Genomic DNA, 27,509 nt, shown 5'->3' with positions numbered 1-27,509 from the left:
AAGCATTCATGTGTAGGAGTGACATTGTCCATTGACATTCAGTGTTTCATACCCAGTGGTGTGAATGAAATTTGGCATATTGGTCAAAAGGCCGCAGTTCTTCAACGCAACAGGTACAGAAAGGGACAGAAGTGTTAGCATTACAATCAGGAAAACGTAATGCAATAAACCAAAATGCATATATAGCCCCTAGTTCACGAATGCCACCGGAAACCATCTGGGAGAACCTGGTTTTCTTACACAAGTTTTGGGAAGCTCTTCAGGTGAACACCTGACCATTGAGAGGTTGTGTCCTTGCAGCTGCACTAAGTTATATTTTATCAAACGTTTTCTTCACTGTTCCTTGATGAAAATCCTTTGTGGGGGGGTGTTCTTTCCCCAGATCGTGAATGAGTTTAATAAATATTTAAATACACTGAAAGTATTTCGTTTGTTCTTTCTTGGCCAGTGTGAAAGCTGCCGTTGTAGTGTTACTGATGGTGGGGTTGCTCGTTTGTTGCCACCCCAATTTGTGATCCAGTGCACTTTCAGAATGCTTTTCAATAAAGGATCTCCCCAAAGGTTCGGGCCCTGGGAGGAAGGGGCGGATGTTTATGATCATTTAAAAATGGGAGGTGTGTCCCCACCCACTTTTGCCTCTAACTGCCCATCATCTGGATTTGAAGACTGAAAAAATAATGGTTTATAGATGATAGAATGCTTGGGTCTTAAGGAATGAATATCACATATAGCTGCAGGCTAAAGAACTCCTTTTATTATTATTATTTTCTTCTGTATCTTTTAGATTTTTTCTTTTCCATTTTTTTCTCTTTCGTTAGGTTTCTCCTTGACTGTTTTCTTATAATATACTGAGACAGCTACTTAAGTCTATAAAACGATACTTGGTGATAGGTATGTCATTTCCTTGAATATCAAACCATAAATTTAAAGAATGGGGGGTGATGCCCACAGTACCCTCTGATTTCTATTCTTTTTTTAAAAAAGGGCTTTCTTGGCTATACACTTACCCCACCCAGAGACTTGTACTGCTGCCACAAACAAAATATTTGCAGGTCTCCTTGCCGTCAGGCGGGCTGGCACACTGCTTGTCTCCTGACTTCTGCACAGAACAGCTTCCTGGAAGGGCTTTTGAGAGCTATGCTAAGGAGCAGCAGTGAAGGACGCAGTTGCCAGCAAAGCCACATGCCCCTTGTTGATCCTCTGCAGAGATGAATGGCCTCGCCTGTCCAGGCTGGCTTTCCTTCTCTCAGGGAGCAGACCAGTTCCCCAGTCTTCAGAGCCAAGTTGCCTGCGGGCAGGCAAAATGCAAAGCTCGCAGCGGGCCGATTCACTTTTATTCAGCCGCTGCCAAAGCCTGGAGCCAGCTCCTTAAGACTTGAGAGCAGCCGATTAGCTGCCGCTGCAGCAGACATAAGCCCTAGACCACAGGAGCATAATCTCTGCTTAAGCCGATTGCCCAAAGTGGCCATTAGAAGCTTGTTAGCTTTTTAAATGAGGGAAGTTGTTTCCCTTCCCAGATTCTTCCACAACAGTTAGGGTGGGGACGGGGGGAGAGAGTGTTTCTTCCCGCTCTTGCTTAAATTTAAAGGTGCTGACCTTTAAAGCCCTAAACAGCCTCGACCCAGTATACCTGAAGGAGCGTCTCCACCCCCATCGTTCAGCCTGGACACTGAGGTCCAGCTTCAAGGGCCTTCTGGCGGTTCCCTCACTGCGAGAAGTGAGGTTACAGGGAACCAGGCAGAGGGCCTTCTCGGTAGTGGCACCCACTCCCATCAGGTGTCAAGGAAATAAACAACTATCTGACTTTTAGAGGACATCTGGGCAGCTCTGTTTAGGGAAGTTTTTAATGTCTGATGTTTTATCATGCTTTTAATATTCTGTTGGGAACTGCCCAGAGTGGCTGAGGAAACCCAGCCAGATGGGCAGGGTATAAATAATAAATTATTATTATTATAAATCATCATCACATTTAGGGAAGCACAACTGTGTTGCCCACACTGGGTGTCAAGCCAAGAGGCTGCTGCTGGGGGAGCCACAACAATGACAGAATGAAAGGTGAGAGGTGATACTTTGTGGTATGACAAGGTTAAAATACATAAGGCTTTCAAGAACCATGTTGTCAGAAAAGCAGTGTTCAATGTCTGGACAAAATATAAAGACTTATTGGAAAATAAGACCCCAAAGTGGTTATCACCAATGGAAGCTAAGGCCCCAAAAAGACTCAATATGGAGGCCAAATGGCCGAAATATTGGGAAATAATAGAAAAAGATGGAGATAACTGGAGGTTGCAGAGTTTGGAGAAACTAAAGGGGAAAGTGCGAGATTGGTTACATTATGCTCAGATCAAAGAAGTTTTTAAGTTGGACAAAAAGTTAGGATTCCAGGTGGAAAAATCGAAGTTAGAAACAGAACTGTTAGAACCCAGTTCTAAGATACTTTCTAGAATGTATAACTTGCTGCTAAAATGGAACACACAAGATGAAACGGTCAAATCAGCTATGATAAAATGGGCACAGGACATAGGGTATGATATCATGTTTGCTGACTGGGAAAAGTTATGGACCACCGGTCTGAGATTCACGGCATGTAATGCCTTGAAAGAAAATATTATGAAAATGATATACAGGTGGTACATGACCCCAGTCAAACTTGCAAAGATATACCATTTGTCAGATAATAAATGTTGGAAATGTAAAGAAACTGAAGGAACGTTCTTTCACCTCTGGTGGACCTGCCCTAGAGTTAAGGCTTTCTGGGAAATGATATATAATGAGCTGAAGAAGATATTTAAGTATACCTTCCCTAAGAAACCAGAGGCCTTTCTTCTGGGCATTGTCGGCCAGAGGGTGCAAAAGAAAGATCGAACTTTTTTTATGTATGCTACAACAGCAGCAAGGATACTTATTGCTAAATACTGGAAAACCCAAGATTTGCCCACACTGGAAGAATGGCAGATGCAACTGATGGACTATATGGAACTGGCGGAAATGACTGGCAGAATCCGAGACCTGGGAGAAGAACTGGTGGAGGAGGACTGGAAGAAATTTAAGGACTATCTACAAAAACATTGCAAATTGTATGAATGTTAAGAAAGATGTAAGATTAGCAACAACATGGTACCAACAAACTAGTCAAAAGGAATAAGAATCTAAATGTTATTAAAAGAAAAGACAAATTTTGGATAAATATTATGTTAAAACTAAGTCTTTAGAATTGTGGTCTAAATTTTCTAAAATTTGAGATTTAATATTGGAAAATTGTACTATAAGAATTGAAACAAGTTAATAAATTGCTGGTAAAATTTAAGAGTTTGGAATGCAGGAACGAGAGTCGCGAGGAAGTCCAATGAGGAGAACGAAATGTGGATATTGGAAAATTATATGTTACTCTATGTTTTTTACTGTTTTAAAATTATTTTTTTTAATAAATATTATCATAAAAAAAAAGAAAGGTGAGAGGTGGAGGAAGAGGATTTTGGCATTTCACTTTCCATCGGTGCTGCCACCGTCACCTACTCTGCCCGACACCCGGGAGGTGGCATTGCCTTCGGTGAAACCAAGTGACACTTCACCAGGCAACTGGAGCCACATTGACAGCTCTTTTACAATAGCAAAATGAGAGTAAAATGTGCCTGTTGCCCTGGTCATCAGTGGCGTAGCATGGGGGGAAAGACACAGTCAGTTGTCCTGGGTACAAAATTGTCGGTTTCCCTCCCTCCCTTGCCCCCTCTGCACAGGCCTGGGCAATCCTTGCTATGCCACTGGTGGTCAGTGCTGGATTTACGTACGGGCTGAGCAGGCTGCACCCAGGACCTCATAATCTAGGGTAGCCTCAGCCTCTTGCCAGAAACAATTTTAAAAACAGGTAGATTTTACTCTAGCCTAGTTGCTTAGTAACATTAAACAGGTGACATGAGTCTACGGCCATGTAACAATTACACAAGCATGTACTTATCGTTTAGTAAAGTTTGTAAAACAAGCTGACTCTGACAAAGAAAATTTCAGCCACCAAGATACGTATCAAATAATATTCCAGGAGAAAATTCAGACAGCTTTTCCAAACGTGGAAACAATTTTTTAGATAGCTCCTGCATTTAAAGCTTACAAACTGTACTGGCAAACGATGCTCTTCTAGACTAAAGAATATGGTTAACAATGTCCCAAGATTGGTTGTCTGATCTAAACATTCTCTGCATAGAAAATGATAAACTGGAACTTACTGATTTTAATGATATAACTGATAAGTTTGCATCCAAAAGAGCTCGAGAAAAACTGCTCTGACTTTGCATATAGTGTGATGTTATAAAATAACCATGGTTCCCCTATGAATGTTCTGTGTGAATGTCTTCATTCATTCCATACTTCAATAAACTTATTGAAAGTTTCAAATTCATATGGAATCTTTTCATCAATGCTAAATTTTCAGCAATGTTCTGCTTTCACTGAGTAGATAAAGACGAGGACAAAAGGATCTGAGATCAGCAATTTTTGTAGCAACCTACCAAAGGTTACTCAGGTTTTTCCTTGAGTTAATCTTGCTCCTCTTTTAAAAATCATACTTTTTGTGCAGGAAAAAAAATTAATGGCAATATTACTGATTTCTCTCTCTCAAGTTGCTATAAGGCAGGCATGGCCAAACTTGGCCCTCCAGCTGTTTTGGGACTACAATTCCCATCATCCCTGACCACTGGTCCTGTTAGCTAAGGATGATGGGAGTTGTAGTCCCAAAACAGCTGGAGGGCCAAGTTTGGCCATGCCTACATAAGGCAACACCCCTTTAACAGTAACACTGCTAGAAACAGAAAGAGTCACATCTGATCATTTTACGTTTATTATGGCTATAAATGACCTTAACTTCCTTTAAAAGTGTAGAAATATCATCATATGACAATCCTAAAAGAGATTACATTTATCCGAGGCGATAGCCGAAGTACAAGTTCCAAACACACTCCTAAAGACATGCAGTTTTCCAAAGCCTCCTGTTGCCCGTTCAAAATGTCTGCTTTGGGGGCAGCGACATAAAACCATTGCCAGGAAGAAAGACTTGTACTGCCTGTGCGTTCGGAGCAACACAAGAGCCAACTGGCTCCAAATAAACATCTGTTTCCAAGCCCAACTAGTGTCTAATGGCTTTTACACAAGGCAGAATAGAGACTGTGCAAATATATCAGCTGGCAGATTTGCAGCTTCAGACAGTAGTCCTTCGCCCAACCAGTCACAACCCACCTCAACATTTTGGACGTCGTCTCCTCTAGAATTCCTTAAAAAATTCTGTGCACTAAAATAATTTATATAGTCGTTTTCTTGGTGTATATTAATATATATATATTTATATATTTATATAAAAATAGGTTGTACCCTTTTACTATTTCAAATTATTGGCATTAAAAAAACCCCAAAAACCACTATGGTTTATCTTAATTATTATACTTTCCCCCCCTCCCCTACTGATCATTGGTTGTTAGGAGAGACAGACATAAATTTTGGTATTAAAACTCCAAATAATTAATAAGCGAAGAGGACTTTTTCAACTTGCATAGCATCCATGAATGAATTCGGTGCCTCGGGTAATCCCAAAGAGGGAAACAGTTTGGGTCTGCCTAATTAGAACTGCGTTATTTTGACATTTTTAGGCAAATAATACCAGATATTTTCCTCAGATCCCAGTCATCCAACACCAGTAAATCAGATTGCAGAGAATAACTGAGAAGGAGAGCTGATTAGCACTCTGGGCAAAGGGTTCAATTCACTGGGAGAATATCTCCTGTGCAAATCTGTTTAATTGGAGCTGTGCAAAGGCCCATCAGCATTCAGCCACAACGTTTCCTTGTGCAGAAGAAATAGCCTACAGCCTAGCCAAATAATGGTTCTCATTTTGGAAAGAAATCTAATCCCATCTACCCCACCCATCGAAAATATACTATTGCTCCCTTACCAAGTTGCCGAACTCAGTGAGAATTCACATTTTGCCAAATCTGCAAAATTCACTCATTCGAACCTTTGTGTCAAATACTCATTTTAGTTCCATTGCAATGTTGTTTGTATTACAAGAACACACACACGTATAAACTCCTACCCAAATGAAGAAACACTGATTCAAAACAGGGCCTGTTTCAGGCAGTGTGGCCTTCAAAAATTATTTCAAGTAATGTCGTGTTTAAGTATGGATTTTTTGTCTTGAAAAAGAGAAAAGGAAAATGGATTCTGTGTGGAGTTGCTTTAGGCAGGCCTCTTAAAAATACATTAAGTCCCATTTTACAATGAGAGGAGGAGCTGAGACAAAGAGATGCCCAAGATTATTCAAGAAGTGCGCTGCAGAAGCCTATGTGTGGCATCCACTCTGTCTCTCTATAGATTCTCCATAACCCTGGACTACCCCAACTCATCAGCTCAGGCTCAAGAGACATCGTTCGCCTTGCAGAGACTTTTAATACTGCAATGGACTTGGGTGAAAGTTGGGCGGAGAGGGAAACATGTCTCTAGAAAGCAGGAAAGCCTTTAAGCCATGCCAAGTTGGCCGAGAAGCTGTATCCAGAAGTCCTTTGCCGATTCTTCCTCTTTGGCTCAATAGCTAGCAGAATTGCAGCTGATCAGGCTAAAGTAGCTGTTCAGAAACTGTAGGGGGAGCTCCTTCTCCTGGAAGGCCAACCAGTCCACTGAGTGTAGCCGATGAGAGAGATCCCAGCTGATGGGAGGGGTTGCGGGAGGCTGAGAACAGATAGCATTTCTTAGGAGATTTACATGCTTACATTATGCACCATCGGATGCTTAGGTTCTGCAGTCCTTTACAAGTTCTCAGGTACTTCTTCAAAGGGAAGTGTAGACAGACAGGAAACCACCTCGTTTTGTGTTACTGAGCATCACCAGAAATAGATGCTGTGTTCTCATCTTTCGGCTGTTTGGGGGTCCCCTAAAAAGTGCATTTCATGATTAGTCTTACATTAAACAGCCCTACTTATCTCATTTTGCCTCCTGTGTTGCTCCTCAGCCCTTCCCTTCGCCAGAAACAGCCCCCTGAACTCAAAACTGACCCTCGTGCAAAGTTCCCTGCTCACGTAGGCGCAGCATTTGGGCGGCAGAAGCAGCAGGTGGACAAGTCTGTGCAGAGCCAGCCCATCAAATTTGTTTTCTAAAAACATCGTTCACCACAAAAGATACTGAGTTGAAGGATCGCATTTTAACATGGGCGACCCCCAGTGCATTAAACCCTCATTCTGCGTCTGATCAGCTGGATATCATGCCTCAAACAGGGAGCTTGACCAACTGCCCTACAAGGCCGGTGCAATGTTCCTTGACTGTACATGGCAACTCACCGGAGACGAGGCTTTGGCAAAGTTCAGATGAGCATACAGCATGATGGCAATGTCATTCTGGCCTGCTTCCACTGCGATGGAGAGAGCTGTGCTGCCATCCTGCAGGAGGAGAGAAAATCCAAAGTGTTGGCGCTGACCTTTAAAGCCCTAAACAGCCTTGGCCCAGTAGACTTGAAGGAGCGTCGCCACCCCCATCGTTCAGCCCGGACACTGAGGTCCAGCTCTGAGGGCCTTCTGGCAGTTCCCTCACTGAGAGAAGCCAAGTTACGGGGAACCAGGCAGAGGGCCTTCTCAGTAGCGGCGCCCACCTTGTGGAATGCCCTCCCAGCAAATGTCAAGGCAATACAGTCATACCTCGTTACATTCGGTTCAGGTTACGTCTTTTCAGGTTGCGTCCCGTGGTGACGTGGAAGGACCGGAAAGGGTTACTTCCAGGTTTTGCAGCTCGTGTATGCGCAGAAGCGGCGAATCACGACATGTGCGTGCGCAGACATGGGTTGCATTCCTTTCAGGTTGCAAACGGGGCTCCAGAACGGATCCCATTCGCAACCAGAGGTACCACTGTAAACAACTATTTTACTTTTAAAAGACAACTGAAGGTGGCCCTGGTTAGGGAAGTTTTTAATGTCTGATACTGTATTGTTTTTATAAATTCGGTTGGAAGCTGCCCAGAGTTCCTTGGGAAACCCAGCCAGATGGGTGGGGTATAAATAATAATAATAATCATCACCACCACCATCACCACCACCATCAAATTATCACTTTCTGCTCAGCCTGCAGTGAAATGGGAGATAGAGAGTTTGTGCACTGTATGTCGTGATTCTATCCTGTGAACTGCCCTGAGACCTGCAGGTACAGTGGTACCTTGGTTCTCGAACTTAATCCATTCTGAAAGTTCATTCGACTCCCGAAACCGTTCAAAAACCAAGGCGCGGCTTCCAATTGACTGCGGGAGCTTCCTGCACTCAATCGGAAGCTGCAGAAGCCATGTCAGACGTTCGCCTTCCGAAAAACATTCGCAAACCAGAACACTCACTTCCGGGTTTGCAGCATTCGGGAGCCAAGCCGTTCGGGAGCCAAGCCGTTCGAGTATCAAGGTACCACTGTATAGGATATAGGGCGGTATACAAATTTAATAAATAACAAAAAGGGCTCACGTTGTCGGAGAGGGCAACGTCGCAGCCAGGTGTGGCCAAGAGCAGGCGGACGATCTCAGCATGGCCATGTTCACAGGCGCACATCAGCGCTGTGGAACCATCGTCATCTTGCAAGTTGACATCTGCTGCGCTAGCTAGCAAGGCACGAACCATGTCCAGGCGCCCGTGGCTGACGGCCAACATCAGTGCAGTTTGCCCAGCCTGCAGGCGCAGCGAGGAGAAAAGCAACAGTGTAAGTTGCAGTTATATACTAGGGCTAGGGTTGGGTGGGGTGAGAATTGAGGGTGAAGGCTGCTGCAATCTGAAATGCTGGGGGAGGGGAAAGCTCTTGATTTAAGAGTGATTTGACACCGTAAGCATTATGATCCAGCTTGCAAAGAAAGAAAAGCCAACTGAGAGTACAAAAATCTGAAAAGCGTTTCACAATTACCTTAACTTGCAATCAAGCTGGGGCCGGCAAAGCTTTCAAGAAACTGAGCTGTTTTGCAAAGTGTGTTGCTTTGCTTTGACAGGAGCGTTTCCTCAATTGCCAATGATACTGTTTACGAAACCTCAGTAAGGCAAACATGTGCAAATGAGGAATGGGGGAAGAGAATCAGGCTTTAAAATCTCACTTGTGCCCTCAGAGCAGAAGAATTGGTGGTTTTGAGCACCCCACCCTGGCCAAAGCAGAAACCTTTGGAAGGCTCTCTCATCACCTGACTTCCACATCCACCATTTGGATACCTGGCTGGCCTTGGCATTTACGTTGCCCATTTTCAGCAGCTGCACAATTGTGTCCATGTCACTCTCTGAGCGGGAAGCGGCCAGTGCCGTCAGCATGATGGCCGTATAGCCGGCTTTGTTCTGTTGGTCCACGTGGCACAAACCTAAAAAGGCAAAGGAATCAACAAGAAGCCTCATCCATTTGGAACTAAAGATTTAGAGTGAATGGGTTGTGTAGCCCCTAAGGCTGGCCTAAGACATTGCCATCAGGTACCTGCCTGAGCCTGTTTTCAAAACTATCCATGGAAAAAGACCCCCCCTAACCTAGCCAGATAGTTGCTGTGATTATTGTGAGCTACTTCCTGATGTTTTTGCCTAGTTCTTCGTTCGATCACTTCCTGCACAGACCGACATCAGTCATTGCACCCACTTCCCCTTGATTTAATCCACCCCCCTTCTTACTCTTATTCATTTCATGTTTATACCACTTTATATTTTTATGGAAAAACCTCAAAGCGGTTAGCAACCCATCAAAACATCAAAGTATACATTCAAGGCAACACAATTAACAGGAAACTAAAATATTAAAGATTTCAAAATAAAACATTGCAAAGGAGGTCAACTACAGAAGGCACGTTTAACACAGCAAAGTTAACCAAAAAAATAAATAAAATAAAACCTTACTAAAGGAAGTCAAGTATAAAATTCACATTTAAAACAGCATAGTTAGCAAGAGAATAAAATATTACCATAAGCATAGAACATATCAACTGCACAGTGGCTGTGGAAGCTCAGGCTCAATGACCGGGATCTGCACTCAGAGACAGCCAAGATTGTATGAAGATAAAACTCCCAGCAGACTCCTCTTTCTCCCTCTCTCTCCAGTGGAGTGGAGTAGCATTGGGCTCTGGCGTCAGAAAGCCAGCTTCAAATCCCCACTCAGCATATAGCTCACTGGATGGCCTTTTTTATGTCACAAGGTTGTAGAGAAAGCCAAAGAGCCATTCTAGCTCTTTGGAGGATTGATGACAATGAATGTCATGAATCAGGAAGGGCAATATGTCGCCCTCCAGATGCTGACCCAATGCATGGCCAATGATTAGGGATCATAGAATTGTAGAGAAATACCAACTAAAGAACAATGGCAAGAGTAGTTGATGAACCATGCAGAAGTGGCAAAAATGACAGACTAAGAGAAAAAGACAACAGAGACTTTGAATAAGATTGGGAACCATTCATATTATATTTGCAGAAACAAAGAAAGTCAATAGACTTGATGGCAGGATTTAAATAAACATTCACACTATCAGCATTAGAAAATGTTTAGAAGCTAGTGAAATATGATGGTGTATTTACTTTTACTTTTATGTTTTTAGGCTTGATGTTATGTTATTAATAACTTTTTCTGTTGAGAGATAGCAAAGTAGCAAACCAGAAGCGGAAGTTGGGGGAAGCCTTGGAGGGGAGGGAGGGAAGAATATATAGTAAATGTTAAGAATTTGAGATGTGTGTAATGAATGAAAAAGAAAAATGAATAAAATTAAAAAGAAAAGAATTGTAGAGTTGGAAGGCACCCTGAGGGCCAACTAGTCCAACCCCCCCCCCCTCAATGCATGGTCCCCCGTCCAGTTCGAAACCAGAGCGGACCCTGCTTAGCTTTGCAAGTGTGCTAGCAGTTTTATTGCTGCACCACTAGGAGGAAGATGGGAGCAATGCATGGTCCCCCGTCCAGTTCGAAACCAGAGCGGACCCTGCTTAGCTTTGCAAGTGTGCTAGCAGTTTTATTGCTGCACCACTAGGAGGAAGATGGGAGGTATAGTCCAGCAACATCTGGAGGGCATCAGGCTCCCCATCCCTGCCATAAATAGCTAGCCTGATTGGACACCCAAATGGTGGCAGGCACGAGCTTCAGGCCACATGGAGTTCCAAAGGTGCTGAGAAGTTGAAGTACAAGAAGCTGCAGAAAAAAGGGATGCCCCAGTGTATCACCAAGCTGTGTCCAGGTGGGCCAGCCCTCCTCAAAGGGCTCCCTTGGACTCCAGATTTCCCCATTTTTCTCTATGCCCACCTACCTGTTTCAAGAAGCTTTGTGACCACTGGGAAGTTGGAATGTGAGACAGTGTAGTGGAGGGCCGTGTTGCCGTTGGCGTCGGCCATATTGATGATGAATTCCAGCAAGTGTGAGGAGATGCACCGGAAGGCAGCCAAGTGCTGTGAGACCAATTCTGGATCCGCTTCTTTGTGGCAGGAAAGCCTCAGCCAATAGTGGAGCACGGCAGTATAGGCCAATTTCTATGGAAACACAGGAAGGAAAGGGCAGCACTGTCAGGCGTGTGAAACTGTTACGCCCCACCTTTTTTGTCTTCTTTGCTAAATGCTTTTGGGTCTCCTCGGGCGTCTCCCCCTCCCCAAACACCTTCCTCTGGCATACGTGCATGGCGAACAGGAGGAGCAGTCCCAATTAGGGGTTGGGAAAGGGATTGTGTGGCAGGCTCACTGTCTCATCGGAAGCCCTGCCAGTTCCTGATAGCCAAGGTGGAAGACAGTGGTTGTGGGATGCTTTGGTTTTGCTTTCGCAGCTGAGGAATCTGAGGACTGGGAGCACTGGAGGTATTGACAAGGCCTGAGATCCAAGGCCTCTGGGCCCTTGATCTGTTGAATACTGTGGGGAGATCTTCTTCCTGCCCCTTTTTCTTCAGCAAAGCTCCCCCTCCCCGTTCCACCCCAGCAGCACTCCTCCTCATCTCCCCACAAGCAATCAACCTTGGGGCACTAGGATAACAGCCTTAATACTTTTAATTTGGTTTAACCAGCATGGTTTCCCAAAATAAGCCAACACCAGGAAACTGTGGCTCCGTTAAGTGGCAGGGAAGCCCCTGTGCAAATGGCAAATCTGGTAGTTCTTCTCTAACAGATAACCTCCTCTCCATGTGGATAGGGATCAAACGGTTTCTTTAGGTCTCTCAGAGCCAGCAAAATGCCTTTCCGTGAAATCAGGAGCCTCTACAGCAGCGGTTCTCAACCTGTGGGTCCCCAGATGTTGTTGGACTACAACTCCCATCATCCCTGAGCTCTGGCCTTGCTAGCTAGGGATGATGGGAGTTGTAGTCCAACAACATCTGGGGACCCACAGGTTGAGAACCACTGCTCTACAGTATCACAGACGCCGACAACAACAAATGAGAGCTATGCTCCCACTTTAAGCTCCCTTCCACCCTCCAGAGCTTCCACCTTCAAGAATGAGAGTGCAGGTATACCATTTCTTCGTCCATGTGTTCATTGGGACTCTCCAGGTATTTCTGAAGGACTTCACAAGCTGAAAGCAGCTCCTTGCTGAGTCCTGTCCTGGAATGGGTAGAAGAACATGGGGGAACTTAGTTTTTGGACAGTGAATTCCTTTGAGAGAGGAAGACAGGAGTAACATTATAAACTCTGCTTATTTTACAGCTATGCACTATGAAAATCTGACTATGAATTTCCTGTCCAGAGCAAAAGAGAGATATCTGAACAGCGACTGAAGACGATATGTGTAAAGGTTAAGTGATCTCAACCGTTCCCTTTCTCTCTGCCGCCGCCTTACTTTTCCTCCCTGTATTCTGGTTTTTTAAAAAATTGCCCTTCCTTCCATTCACGATACTCCCGTTCTGGCCAAAATATTAGCAAACGGTATTTGTGAGAATGAGCAAGAGGCAGCACAAGTTCTATGTGTGTTGAATCATTCATTCTGGGAGTGAAGTTTTCTTTCTCCAGAGAAGAGAATGTGGAATATTTGGGGCACAGAGTCGTGATAGCTGGGAAGATGCCCAAGGCTGATGGTTACCCTGTTTTGCCTGGTGGCTCCTTGCTGGTGCTTTCTGCAGCTGGCATCTCCCCGCTCTCGGCAGAGACTCCAGGGCGAGATACGGCTGTGGCTGTCCCAGGCGGCTTTGGGGGCTCCGCTGCCATTGCCTGTGCTGCAGGAAGCCCCTCGCTCGCCTCGTGGTATTCGCTCTCGGTGCTTTCATTGTCCGAGACGTTCTCAGCTGTGCTGGAGTCTTCAGAGGAGGTGGACTCATACCTGGGGTGGGGTGGGGGCAACAAGGGGGTGAGAAGGAACAACAGAGAAAACAGCCCCCCAGAGCAGAGAGGACAAATAGGGAAACCTCCTGAAAAGCTCTGTGCCTAGTTCCGCCTAGCTCTGTGCCATTAGAGTACTGCAGGGCAGAGGATTTCCCAGGTGCCAGGTGTGCTGATCTTGGATCACAAACCACATGGGGACTGGAAAATACCTCCTAGCTCCTGCAAGTGGGAATCCTGCAAATAGCACGACTCCGGCGTAAAATCCCACACCTGTGTGTTTTGTGGTGGTGGTGACATTTGACTTCCTACAGTCCAGGTTTAGGGTGAAATCAGGCAACCAGGAGTGTGGGAAACTGCTGCTGCTGCTGCTGCTGCTGCCTGGCTGCAGCCTCACTGGACTCAAGAGCAGACTGGAAGGCTCTCATTCTATTTTTATTTTGGGAGCAGAGGCTTCGCCATACCCGCCATTGACACCAACAAACTGTAGGCTCTTCTTGTTGGCCAGAAGCTCTGTAGGTTCCTCCTTCTTCTTCATGATCGACCGAATCCCTGCTCCGAATGAAGCTGTGGGGAAATGAAGGAAGGTGGCAGCAGTCCATTAGAGTGTATTATTATTATTAATATTATTAATTGAGTTTATATACTGCCCTATACCTGGAGGTCTCAGGGCGGTTCACAGAAAAGATCACAACATATATAATCAGAATATAAACAACAGAATATAAATAACACCCCCCCCCCCAAGAAAAGAGGCACATTTTAAAAGGGTAAAGGATATCCATCAGATCAACCAAAGGCCTGGTTAAAAAGGAATGTGTTTTGCCTGGCACCTAAAGATGTATAATGAAGGCACCAGGCGAGCTTCTCTAGGGAGAGCATTCCACAGACGGGGAGCCACTGCAGAGAAGGCCCGTTCTCATGTTGCCACCCTCCAGACCTCTCGAGGTAGAGGCACACGAAGGAGGGCCTCAGAGGATGATCTCAGGGTCCGGGTAGGTTCATATGGAAAGAGGTGGTCCTTGAGGTATTGCGGTCCTGAGCAGTTTAAGGCTTTATAGGTCAAAACCAGCACATGGAATTGGGCCCGGAAACTACCGTATTTTTCGCTCCATAAGACGCACCTGACCATAAGATACACCTAGTTTTTAGAGGGGGAATGCAAGAAAAAAAAATTCTTTAAAGGGAGCGCTGAGCAGAGCTTGTATGCATCCCAGGCTCTGCTCAGCACTCCCTTTCACAAGCCGCGTGGAGCGTGTGTGTGGATCTTGGGGGCTTTTCCCTGAGGAGGGAGAAGTGCAGCCCTTCACTGACGGGCTGCCCTTCTCCCTCCTTGGGGAAAAGCCCCCAAGACCCGCACACACGCTCCATGCTGCACGCAGCTCTTTAAAGGGAGAGATGAGCAGAGCCTCCTGCCTGCATTCGCTCCATAAGACGCACACACATTCCCCCTTACTTTTTAGGAGGGAAAAAGTGCATCTTATGGAGCGAAAAATACGGTGATTGTTAGCCAGCGCAGTCGGATCAGGATCAGTGTAATATGCTCAAACTGTCTTGCTCTGGTGAGCAACCTGGTCGCTGTATTCTGCACTAGGTGAAGTTTCCGAACCGTCTTCAGAGGCAGGCCTACGTATATGGAAGGCTCTCTATGGAGGAGCCCACGGCACCTCTCTCCATCCCAGTCCTTACCTTGGTCCTCTCCCTCATCTCGTGCCTCTCGTTGAGGCTCCTGGGATATGCAGGGAGCTGCTTGCTCTGTCTGGAGGGAGTTGGGAACTGATTTCTCTAATGACCCATGAAGTTCTGGAAGAAGAAGAGAGAGGCAACTGCATCAGCACCAGCTTCTCTGAGGCGTTTCTCACCGGGTAGGATGTCATGGCTCCTGTACTGAGCTGGGCATCCTGACTTGGGCTCTGGCTCTACCTTGCAGACTCTCCTCTTGCAATCCTTCCACCCCACAGGTTGCCCACAGCTGCAGCAATCCAAGGAAAGAGGGTGATCTCTTACTGAACTGGTTCTGTTGGTGTGAGGAGACCGTGCAAGATTTTGAGCTACACCAAATCCTCCAGGAAGATGGAAGATCAGGTTGGTAAACAGTAATTTCGGAGATTTTGTTCACTGATATCCAAAGGGGCAAATTTCCCTGTACAAACATTCGGCAATAGGTATTGCGAGGTGGGGAGTAGAGATTGGAAGTTTCATGCCCCAGGGAAGGAGATGCTTTCAAAGGATTCTGGGGAAATGTCCTCCAACCATTGTGTTTTGTTTTTCTGCCTACAGCGTTTCTGTGAGTTTCTGGTTGGTTCTAACAAAGGTATTGCCCAACTGTGAACATGTACAATGGCAATGTGTGTAATCAGCTCATAGCATCCAAGGCCTTCAGTTATTTCCCCCCAAACCTCTGGAATCCATGCAGCTGGATTCTCCACCAAGCAGCTGAAAACAAACTTGGAAAATCTTAACCATTTAATACAGCGCCCACAATAATCTCCCCCAGCTCATGCCCATATCTGAGCACCAAGCTCTCAGCAGCAAATCCCCAGGTGGCTAGGAGTTCAAATCCAGATTATTCTGGAGCTTCTGCTGTGGCGTTTATATGCTGAGCAAAGGATGCACCCAGAATTAGGAGGGACACCAGTCTCTTCTTGGGCTCTCCAGGGACCTGGAGCTCAGGCTGGTTCCTGACTCGTGAGAGCTCTTTTTCCACCAATTCTTTGTGGCAAAGCTGGCTCATAAATGGAGCTTCCAATCATCTTTTCATTCCAGAACCTTTGATCTCACCCTGGGAACATCACAGACTATTTTAAGAGTTTCTCTTTCCCTTGCTCCTGCTATAAACAGCTGGTAAAAATCAGCGTATTAGTTACACAAAAGCCTTTTACAGGGCAGGGAGAAAACAGCCGAGCGTTGCCACTGATTTTAGTCCAGAGAGAGGGAGAAAGACGAGGGCGTGCATTTTCTGGTAAGCCCAGACAAGGAAGAGAAAAAAGGGCTGCCAGGACTCTCTTTCCCTGCAGACTCACCAAAGCTGGGACTTTTGACAGGCTGTTTTAATCGATTGTTTTGTTCTTTGGCAGCTTGAGTTAAGCTGGTATGGGGGGGGGGGTCATTTTAATTTGATATACTTAGTGGGTTAAAAAAAAAATCAATCAGTTCAGAGAATGCACCCAACACATTTCAGCTTTTACAGTGTATTCCTGGCACTCCCAATTCAAAGGCAGCAGGTAAGCACAACATCCAGTCCACAAGTAAACAAAGAGAAGCATAGATTTGGGAGGCGGGGAGGAAGGAGAGTCAAGCTGCTTGTTCTCTTTTCTTGGCCAAGATTTTTGGGTCTCACACGACAACAGCACATCTGATGTGCTGCAAACTGAATGGAAAGATCCTTACCACCATTTCTCCATATATATTTTTTGCTGTTTTATTATGTACCCTAAGGACTTGGATGAAGAAATGACAGAAAAGTTTTATTTAGAGTGGGGAGCCCTAGTCGGAGGACTGGTGGGATTTGTGGGAAGAGTAACAGAATTGTAGAGTTGCAACAGTGTGACGCGGCAGCTAAAAAAGCCAATGCAATTCTGGGCTGCATCAATAGGAGTATAGCATCTAGATCAAGGGAAGTAATAGTGCCACTGTATTCTGCTCTGGTCAGACCTCACCTGGAGTACTGTGTCCAGTTCTGGGCACCACAGTTCAAGAAGAACACTGACAAACTGGAACATGTCCAGAGGAGGGCAACCAAAATGGTCAAAGGCCTGGAAACGATGCCTTATGAGGAACGGCTAAGGGAGCTGGGCATGTTTAGCCTGGAGAAGAGGAGGTTAAGGGGTGATATGATAGCCATGTTCAAATATATAAAAGGATGTCACATAGAGGAGGGAGAAAGGTTGTTTTCTGCTGCTCCAGAGAAGCGGACACGGAGCAATGGATCCAAACTACAAGAAAGAAGATTCCACCTAAACATTAGGAAGAACTTCCTGACAGTAAGAGCTGTTTGACAGTGGAATATCCTGCCAAGGAGTGTGGTGGAGTCTCCTTCTTTGGAGGTCTTTAAGCAGAGGCTTGACAACCATATGTCAGGAGTGCTCTGATGGTGTTTCCTGCTTGGCAAGGGGTTGGACTCGATGGCCCTTGTGGTCTCTTCCAACTCTATGATTCTATGATTCTAAGGAACCCGAGGGCCACCTCATCTAACCCCCTGCAATGCAGGAAGATGCGACAGATTTTCCACAGTTGGGGTGAGTGTATTCTCCTTCAGAAACACACAAACACACAGAGAGAGAGAGAGAGAGAGAGAGAGAGAGAGAGAGAGAGAGAGAGAGAGAAAGAAAGAGCTTACCTGCTGTATCCTGCTGTCCATTCCCCTCTGTGCCAATGATGCTGATCTTTTTCACAGTGTGGAAGGTGGTAGCTGTGCTCTCTGCGCCAGCATGGACCGGGAACGTGGTCTCCATCACCTCGTTGCTGCGGTATGTGGCATAGAGCGGCACCATCGCTTCTTCCAACCCTGCGTCTTTGCCCGCCAAAGCTTTGAGGCTGGCATAGGACTCCTTGTTCTCCAAGCTCTGTGCCCTCTGCGGCCTGTGGTCCAGCCCTGTGGCTGTGCTGGCGGCGACCTCTGGCTCCCTTTCCACTTGGACAACCTTGACTGTATCCACCCGAATGGGGACTTCCTGGGGCCTCTGAAACTCTCTGCCGCCCCCTTGTCCCGGACCCTCTCCCCCTACTTCCCATTCTCTCAGGCCACCACCGGACGTTCCTTTGCCCTCCTTCTCCTTGCCCTGCAGCTCCAGTTTCTGCTGGGCGGCTTGAAGTTCTTGGAGCGCCCTCTTCAGCTGCACCTCTAGCACGGCAATCTTGGCGGACAGGGCCTGAACCGCCTGGCGCTGGCTCTCCTCCTCCGGGGAAGGCAACCCCAACTCCTCCTCCTTGACCGCCACCCCAACATCGCACCTCCCCACCTCTGCCTCTTCGTCTGACATGCCCACGCCCACTGACCTCACTTCCTTCTTGTCCAGCCTGCCTCCTGCATCAGGCCCCACGCTGCCCTCCTCATTTCCACCAGCCCCCTCCTCGGGGATATCTATGTAGAGCTCCCCCCTGGATTTTCCTTTGCCGAACCCCCCCGGGTGCCCCAAGAACTTCTGGCTCTTGAGCTGGACACTCAGCTGACGCTTCTCCTCCTGCAGCACCGAGATCTTCACCTGCAGCACATGAAAATGATGTATCGTTGGTACTTAATTCCGAGTAAAACAGCAAAAATGTATAGGACAAGTTCAAATATTTGCTGGAAATGTAAAGAAAAAGAAGGCACTTTTTACCATATGTGGTGGAAGTGCAAGGTGGTAAAAGAATTCTGAGAAATGCTATATAATGAATTGGAAAAAACAATGTTTAAAATAACTTTTGTTAAAAAACCAGAAGCATTTTTAGGTGCAGAAATACCGAAGGAGCACAAAAGACTGTTTCTGTACGCAACGAAAGCATCAATGCTCTTAGCCTCAGAGATGGAAGGAAGACAAAGTTCCCACCAGACAGGAATGGCAGACCAAATGGATGGACTATGCAAAGATGGTGAAAATGACTAGGGAAATCAGAAACCAGGAAGACCAGAATTTCAGCAAAGAATGGGGAAAATTTATAATAAACACTTGAACTCTTTAACAGGATTTGAATAACACTTGCAGTGTAACAAGAACTAGGGTACTTAAAATTTGGAGTGGCTTAAAATATGCAGCGGAAAAGGACTAGCGATGGAACCCATGGAAGGGTGGGGGGAAGAAGCCCAGAGATTCGGGTGAATCTTTGTTTATTTACCTTTTTATTACTTACGACTTTGAATATAAATTTTAATTTATAAAACCAAATAATAATAATAATTATTATATAAAAGAGAGATCTTCACCTGTAGCACTGGGATCATCTTGACCTGCTCCTCCAACTGGCGCAGCTTCTTCAAGGCTACAGCCATCTGCTCCCGGACATGCTGGAGGTGCCCTGGCGTTGGGGAGACTGGGGTGGAGAGTCCTGAGCCGATGGGCGTGAACTGCCCAGAAGCACCTTGCTGTGAGCCATTGTAGGAAGTCTGGCGGGAAAGGCACTGGCTTCCCACCAAGGAGCTTGTTGATCCAGATACGCTGCTGTGGAGGCTCCCGAGACCACCTGCCCTGGTCCTTTCTCCATCTCCAGAATCCGCCTGGTCTTCTAGCTTCTTCCTGGCATCCAGCAAGGTCTTCTCCACGCGGGCATTGAAGCTGCCAGGCGTGGCGTACTGTGGGTAGAAGCTGCGCCCACAGTAGGAATAGGAGGAGTGGCGGCTATCCATGCTGGCATTGGAGCAGAGGGACTCGGTGGAGGTCCACCATGAGCCGGTGTAACCATAGCCTCTTGGCAGGGAGCTGTAGCGTGGTCGGCGGTGGACCGGAATGCGCTTGATGGTGTGGCCCTTCTCAATGTCATCCACATATTTGAGGAAGTCCAGGTCCAGGCGGTAGCCATAGGGAGTCTCCACGGAATAGGGCAAGTCCTGTTCCTTCCCATGGAACGCCGTAGCAGAGGTGGGATTGGCCTTCCCTGCAAGAGCACAGAGGGGAAGAGATCAGCTTAAAACATTCCTGCCACAGCAGCAAGAATTCTACTGGCCCAGAAATGGAAACAAGAGGAGATACCGACAATAGAAGATTGGAGACTGAAGCTGACTGACTATGCAGAATTGGACAGATTAACCGGAAAAATTAGATATCTTCAAGACCAAAAGTTCATCGAGGACTGGGGGAAATTTGTTGAATATCTGAAAAGAATATGTGATGTGCAAACAACACTGGTGGGATTTCAAGAAGCACTGTGAAAACAGAGATATTTTGTTAAAAAACAAATAGGAGTGGGAGGGAAGTTTAATGGCAATATAAACAGAGGAATGCGTAAACTGAGAAGAAATTATGGATGATTGTCAGAGAAGCCGAAGGAAGTCTAAAAAGAATCAAATTTGTGAAAATTTGGCATAATTGTATTTTTGTGTTGGAAAATAATAAAAATTATTTTTAAAAAAACATTCCTTTGTTTTTGTAATTAGTTGAGCGCCCTTGAGAATGCACTGATCATCTCAAATACATGGTGAAGTTGGGACCATCATGTCCTGGCTCAACAAACATACCTGAAGGAGCATCTCCACCCCCATCGTTCAGCCCGGACACTGAGGTCCAGCTCCAAGGGCCTCCTGGCAGTTCCCTCACTGCGAGGCTACAGGGAACCAGGCAGAGGGCCTTCTCGGTAGTGGCACCCGCCCTGTGGAATGCCCTTCCACCAGATGTCAAGGAAATAAACAACTATCATGTACTACATTTGGAGCAATTAAGGCGTTTATGATTTTTCAGTGGCACCACAGGAGTTCTTCCACTGCCAAGTGGCGCCAATTTCAAACAAGGGAAGGATGGGTGAAAATGACAATTTTGATTTCTCTCAGTTCTCATTTTCCCAGTCTGAAGTTCACTTCACGTTTCCACCTCAGTCTGCAATTTTTTATTTTAAAAGTCATCAGCATTTCTCCAAAAATACTCATTTTCTAATGCACGTTCTCCTAACATATAGTATTTTTGTATGCTGCTTTCACTAATAGGTGCATTTCTATGTACTCTTCACCTGAGTATTTTTCATTTTTAATTTCCGTACACACTCTGGCCCGTGACCGAAATAAATCTATTCATTCATTTCTGTACAAATTACTTGAATGGCAATATCTGGAGGAGTGTGAATTTTGAAAGATGGTGGTGTTTTGAAAGTGTGAATTACCATATTTTTCCGTGTATAAGAGGCACCCATGTATAAGACGATCCCTAATTTTGGGGACTCAAAATTAAGAAAATGCACTATGCACTATGTGTGTATAAGACAACCCCTTATTTTAAACGTCAAAAATTTAGGAAAAAATATAGTCTTATACACGGAAAATATACGGTAAGTAGATTTGCCTTTGAGTACAAATGTACTCTTATTTCTCCCCATATGTAAGGGTTTGAAGTCTGTAGCCTGTATTTCCCTCAGTTGTGTGTGTGTTGTATTTCCTATTTCTTGGGAAATCAGCAAGTCTTTCTTCTTCTTTTTACACAACTACTGTATAGAAAAAGCCAATTGATGTTTGCTCTGATTTGGTGATAAGAGTGAGTTTTCCCAGCAGAAAGCCGTGGGAGAAGCAGAAGTGTGGACGAACCCTACACATTAAGAGCTTTATTTTGAAGCCTCAGCTTATTTCTCTACAACAGTCCTAGGTACTATAACAGCTGATGACAGCGGAATGCCTACAATAGCTCAGGTGACCCCCATATCCCAGTAGATTCTCTTGTTTTTAGTATGGTACTGCTTTTGTGTGAAGGCTCAAGATGCATCACACATTTTCGAGAAGCAGCATAAAATATTTTAAAAATCAAATTACAGAAGTTACGAAACTCACAGGGAAAACTGTAAAATGGTGTACACAGACTCTGGTGCGCAGGACTATTCAGGGCCACAATACATTTTGAAAGGTTAATAATTTGCCTTCAATTTTGTAGTAACATTTCTTTACACAGCTGCATTTCTTAATTTTGGGAACATGGGGTGGGGTGTGCGATTAGGGAGACTGCCCTGATGAGCCCCTGCACTTCAGAATATACTGCTACTGCTTCCTATCAACCTCTGCATCAAATACTCTCTCCCTATCAAATCTAGGAAATGGATCTTCAGAATTTTATCTGAATTTTATCACATCCAGCAGACCTGATGCCCCATCTTGCAGCTTTATCTGTCCAAACGAAAAGTGTTCACGCACATGCACACATACCTGGGAAAGCAGTGGTCTCCATGTGCAGAACCTGTGCCATTCTTGAATTCTGGCCCCAGTTCAAAGGGTGTGTCCAAAGCAACAAGGAAGCTCTTTCAGAGTACAGCGAGGAGCCACACAGCCTGCGAAGAAAAGCAGGTTGAATCCACACGTGCCACATATGAGACTATATTATGAGGCAGCCTGTTTTTGTTGGTTGAAGGAATGGATGACATTAGAGAATTCACATATTTTGGACTTAGAAGGTCATGACAATATTTTTGGTTGGAATGCTTATTTCTGATATGAAAAGGTGGCAGATCATAAAGGATTTACAAATCATATAATCAGGAAAATTATTCCGTTGTTGAACGATGGAACTCATTGCTACGGGAGGCAGTGAGGGTCACCAACCTAGCTGGCTTTAAAAGAGGGTTAGGCAAATTCATTGAGGAGAGGGCTATCGCTGGGAACTAGCCATGATGGCTATGCTCTGCCTCCACAGTCGGAAGAAGTATTGCTGCAGGAAACTGCAGGAGGGGACAATGCCCTTGTACTCAGATCCTGCTTCCGGGTTTCCCACAGCCATATGGCTAGCCTTCCTTTTCAAATGAAGGCAAATGTCCTACAAATATATAGAAAATAGTAAAAGAAGCCGATCGAAGCCGAGGGCCTGGCAGATAGCGAGAGAGCACGAGCCTTCCCAGCCAGAATTCCTGTGTCAGAGCGAAGGAGGACCACAAAAATGAGCATCGAGAGCTGAGGCCTGGAGCGGGAGGTGCCACGACTTCAACTGCAGGCGGCTGGCCAGGAATGACTCTCTGACAAGGGAGGCTGCTGGGACTCTTCTGGTCTGGAAGCCCTAATCCCTGACAGGAGTAGGGGTTTGGAGAGGGAAACGAGCTCTGTGCATGCTCAGAGTCCCTTGCAAGTCCAGGCATCGTGCTCCCCGCTCCCTAGCCCGCAGGCAAATAAAGGACCACAAAGACTGGCTTGGATAGAAACAGGCCACAACTTTTCATGGGGCAATCAAAAATAATTGCCCACCGGAAGTGACATGTAGGTCAATCCAGGTGGGGGGGGAGTTTCCTAAGACTTACATGAAATAGGGTGACCCCCCCCCGCAGGACCACTCCCCCCTGGATCTCTTTAATGGGATAGCCCAGTGTTTGGAGGGGCAGATGGAGACAAGAACCTCTCCTCCATCCAAGACAATGGACTGCTCCAATGCCCAACTCAGTTGTGATGACTGCTATGAGGTAGGCAATTGGCCCGGTGGACAAATCCCTACCCATTCCCATAAAACAGCAACCACCATAGCCACAGCAAAGTCCTTAACCATCAGCTTGAACCAAGGGAGGAGAGGTGTCGAACCCGACAAGGAGAAAGCAGGTAGGGCCCCTGGTGAGGGCTGTTTAAATGGCCAGGGAGTGGACCTGAGGGAAGCCTTCCTGCTCTGTTGGCTCTGACCCCCCACCCCACCCCGTGTCCTAGCCTGCTTCCCTATTTGCCAATCTGGTATGCAGGCTAGGATCTGGCTTCTGATAGGTGGCATGGGCTTAAGCCCCCGCCCCCTATTTGGAAGGGACACCAATGCCGCGATTCCCTTGTCTTGGAGGAGCCTCTGCCGCCCCACAACACCGCTGCCCCAAAAGGCTGAACAGATTTACTCTTCATAGTCATTTCACGTGCTTTAGGGCTAAACCCTGGAGAGGTCCATAATTACCGTACTATTTGGTGTAATAAGGTATGGCAACTACCTTGGACGGCACAAATTCCTGGAGTAGAGACGGTCTGTCGTCTGCAGTTAAAAATGAGAGCTAAAAAGAACCACCCACAAGGGCATGGCAGAATAAGTGAGGGTGGGGAGAGCAGCTCCCCTCTCATGTGACTGGCATCACATGGAAGCGGAATACATGAATTGGTCTTTTGCAGCACACACCATCTGAAAGGAGGTTCTGGCTGAGAGCTAGAACTGCATTTAACCAGCAATGTCATATTCAGGGGCGGCGGGTGGAGAGAATGCAAGGATATGGCTTCACTGAGCTGTGATTCCTGCATTGCAGGGGGTTGAACTAAACAGGTCCCTTCCAGCTCTACAATTCCATGATTCTATGATTCAAGCTTACAAAGGAACATCTAGGAAACTTAAGAGGGCCAAATGCAAGCTGTACGTACCATGTCTGCTGAGATCAGATCCAGTTGGCATCATAGGCTGTCAAGTGACTGACAAATGGGCAGCTCCACCCCCTGTCAAATGTGGCCTGTTGAGTTGGCCACAATCTGATCTGGCCTGCTGGCCAAAAGTGGCTCCTCATTCCTAGACTGGAGTCCTGGGGCTACTCACCACCCTGTCCGAAATGCATTGGTGGGGGCAAATGTCTTAGGAGATCTCACTCCTATACAATAATCCCAGTTGGAGAGGAAATGTGAGTTTCCCTTCCCCTAAGGCCCTCCACTTCATTTGGGTGAATGAATGAGCAAAGCTTTGCTGCTCTCAAGAGGGAATGGGGAGTCACTTTATTACCGCACAAATATTCAAGGAGGAAGGGGCTAGCAATGCCTATTAGATGCCCTGGCTGGGCATGGTGAGAGAGAGGTGGTCGCGTCAACAGGTCTGATGCTTGGATTCAACAGCTTTTCTCTGCAAGCAACAGCTGGCTCATCTCATCCGCACTGCTATCCAAACAGCCTGCAGCACAAAGCCATTACTCAGACACAGAAAGCAGCCAGATCCCACACATCTTCAGGCTGGGGAGGCGGGGGGGGGGGCACGATGTACTAAGTCATGGTGATGGCTTAAGAAGGAGTGAGGGGGCTTCATATCCCGGAGTCTTGCTGGAAGAACTCCAGTTGACCCTACTGCTGCCGGAGCAAATGACGCCATCCTTTCCAAACCAAAACCACCTGCAATCCCTTCCCTATTTTTGGTTTCTGGGGCTGGTGGAAATGCAACAAGCCATTCCAAAAGAGGGGCTCGTGTGCTGCGATTTGGGATGCGGCCAGCCATTACATCACAGCCACGCCTTTTGGGCTGCGCAGGCAAGGTGCTTGGCCAGATGTGAAGAGGACGCATCTGGGAAATCTCTTGACAACTCTGCCTACCTCAACTCCAGTCTCGGAGGGTTTGCAACCCCACACCCTCCCGCACGGGCAGCCATGGTTCCTGTTTGTTTACTGGATGCCAGAAAAAGCTTGGCCTGTGGAATGTGAGCTGGCAAAGGCTGTGTAAATGGGAAAAGGTGTGTGTGTGTGTGTGTGTGTGTGAGAGAGAGAGAGAGAGAGAGAGAGAGAGAGAGAGAGAGAGAGAGAGAGAGGAGGAGGAGGAGGAGGAGTAGTAGTTTGGATTTGATATCCCACTTTATCACTACCCTAAGGAGTCTTAAAGCAGAAAAAATTGTCCTTTCCCTTCCTCCCCCACTCTGTGAGGTGAGTGGTGCTGAGAGACTTCAAAGAAGTGTAACCAGCCCAAGGTCACCCAGCAGCTGCATGTGGAGGAGCAGAGTCGCGAACCCGGTTCCCCAGATTACGAGCCTACCACTCTTAACCACTACACCACACTGAGAGACAGAGATAGAAAGAAACAGCCTAGGTAGCAAAGCCAGTGATGGAACCACAGTAGTCCTTGGTTTCCATAAGGCCTGGTCTACAGGTTGGTGGGGAAGGTAAGCAAAAAGATGCCAGCGGCCGAGGGGGGGGGGTGGTGAGCAAAGCAAACATACCAAGAGTTTGAATTTTGTCAAAGTTCTCATTTATTTAGAAAGGATGCTGAGAAAAAATATATAATGACAGCTCTTACGTCATCACAGGTATGAGTTCCAGGCAGGCTAAGCCTCTCTTTTTGGACAGCTGCATATTCCTACATTGCAGGGGGTGGACTAGACTCTAGAATTCTGTGAATCTAGAATCAACTACCGGTAATAACTGAAAGGAGGAGGTGCAATATTGGAGTGTCATGGTGTGTTCCCCAAGCCAGGAATAGGATCCAGGAATACTAGATGTTTATGTGTTTTAATCCATCCTTCTGTGATTGCTGAACTACAGCTGCCTTTCCAGACACAGAAGAAGATTCAGTCACAATTCTCAGCTTTGCTAGTATTGCAGAGCCTGGGGCAGCCAGCCAGCCAACCAGCCAGCCATCCACTTGGCTCTAAACCCCCAGCTCTTCTTCCTAACCTTCACAGAGGCGAATATTGCCAGCAGGGTCTCTGGCCCAGCTGACTGTGAACAAATCTCACTCCCTTAAATGCAGGAGCATAGCGTGGAAAGAATTTCGGCCTGGTGGCACATTTAGTCCCGTATTATATCAGCAAAGCATCTGTAGCCCAGGGAAAAGAGGGCTGCTTCCCATGCAAACCAAGACAGCCAGGAGGTTTCTTTCCAGAGCTGTAGCCAGGCAGACCTGCAACTCCTAGCAAAATTCCATGCGGTTTGGTCACACACAAACACCCACCAGAGCCACTGCCAGGGATCTGGAAAGTCTGAGGCAGGCAGGGGAGGGACACTGAGTCATGGTTACGGATTTCATGCTTCTAAAACCATGCAACAAGCATTTGACCTCATGCAATAGGTTTCGGTTTGAGATGTCGGTTCTACTTGGCTTGAAAGGAACCAGCCTGTGGAGGTGGCTATAGGAAGGGACTCACATGTCAAACCTGGGGACTCTGCCCTGAACGTGGGAAGGAGGCTGAGCCAAGGTTGCGCCCAAAGCAGACCTTGGAGAACATTCGCACATAAGCTCTACTGTCTGCCCATGAAGCCACTATGCCCCGTATGGAACTAAGTGCTCATATCCACAACTTGTACTGCCATCAAAGCCTGAGAGGCCTCATAGTACCAGCTCATCCTTGAAGTACATGAAAGAGTGCATCTGAGCACACAAAGAGCACATATCCTATTTACCAGAGGTGTACCTAGGCTCCCTTGTGTCCTTGGAAAGTACCTCCACGGCTGGGACAGACCATGGACCAAAAACTCAAAAAGGATGCTTTTTGCGTGGCAAGTTTCCTCCCCCATGTGAAATGAAGACTCGGGCACATTGTTTAAGGTTAATGGGCATAAAAGGCCACAACTTTATTGATTACGGAATTGAAGGTACTGGCCTTAGGCATTGGCTTCTATCGACTACCCGGCATGGTGACCGAGAGGGGTTAAACACAAACCGCAGGAGTCCTGTTGAAGTACGCCAACTAGGATCCCACGGGTGTCACCGCTCGGGGGCGTGCCGGAGGCCCTACCTCTCCAGGCTTCGGACAAGGCCACGCCCCCCCTGGGAGTCCTCTACCGGACTACCCCTTCTCCTTGGGGGAAGGTGATGGCGCTTCCTTCCCCCTCCATTTGCATAACAATTGCCCCATGCCAATGCCTAACCGCCAATACCGCGAAAGTTGTGACGATTGTTACGAGGTAGGCGAAAAAACCAAAAGGCAGGAAGTGCGCCAACTTGGAAAAATCCCTACCAGGCCCCTTGCGGCGACCAACCAG

The 27,509-nt window shown here is 46.6% G+C and overlaps 1 protein-coding gene and 1 long non-coding RNA gene across 6 annotated transcripts in view; one reads left to right on the top strand and one right to left on the bottom strand.

Moving 5' to 3' along the window:
- Nucleotides 1-967: 967 nt before the first annotated feature.
- LOC309360466 lies at nucleotides 968-5,814 on the top strand. The gene is made up of 2 exons (XR_014164176.1): nucleotides 968-2,055; nucleotides 3,460-5,814. It is a non-coding gene; the product is annotated as an uncharacterized lncRNA (long non-coding RNA).
- KANK2 (KN motif and ankyrin repeat domains 2) overlaps nucleotides 4,809-27,509 on the bottom strand; it is a 73,490-nt gene continuing 50,789 nt past the window's right edge. For 4 of the 5 annotated variants that reach the window (XM_081893930.1, XM_081893928.1, XM_081893927.1 and 1 more), the window contains 12 exons: nucleotides 22,047-22,168; nucleotides 19,137-19,804; nucleotides 17,571-18,435; nucleotides 14,921-15,034; nucleotides 13,696-13,798; nucleotides 12,996-13,232; nucleotides 12,433-12,520; nucleotides 11,248-11,467; nucleotides 9,197-9,339; nucleotides 8,471-8,671; nucleotides 7,314-7,412; nucleotides 4,809-6,910 (listed from right to left, as the gene is read on the bottom strand). In XM_081893930.1, the coding sequence (XP_081750056.1) occupies nucleotides 6,851-6,910; nucleotides 7,314-7,412; nucleotides 8,471-8,671; nucleotides 9,197-9,339; nucleotides 11,248-11,467; nucleotides 12,433-12,520; nucleotides 12,996-13,232; nucleotides 13,696-13,798; nucleotides 14,921-15,034; nucleotides 17,571-18,435; nucleotides 19,137-19,804; nucleotides 22,047-22,086 (2,838 nt within the window). In that variant the 5' untranslated portion in view covers nucleotides 22,087-22,168 and the 3' untranslated portion in view covers nucleotides 4,809-6,850. Of the gene's footprint in view, nucleotides 6,911-7,313; nucleotides 7,413-8,470; nucleotides 8,672-9,196; nucleotides 9,340-11,247; nucleotides 11,468-12,432; nucleotides 12,521-12,995; nucleotides 13,233-13,695; nucleotides 13,799-14,920; nucleotides 15,035-17,570; nucleotides 18,436-19,136; nucleotides 19,805-22,046; nucleotides 22,169-23,785; nucleotides 23,855-27,509 lie in introns of those variants that run through there. The other variant, XM_081893931.1, reaches the window with a different exon arrangement.

Source organism: Podarcis melisellensis (genome assembly GCF_964234715.1).
Source record: "Podarcis melisellensis genome assembly, chromosome: 17".
Taxonomy (NCBI): Eukaryota; Metazoa; Chordata; class Lepidosauria; order Squamata; family Lacertidae; genus Podarcis; species Podarcis melisellensis.
This window is presented reverse-complemented; position numbering and strand designations above follow the sequence as displayed.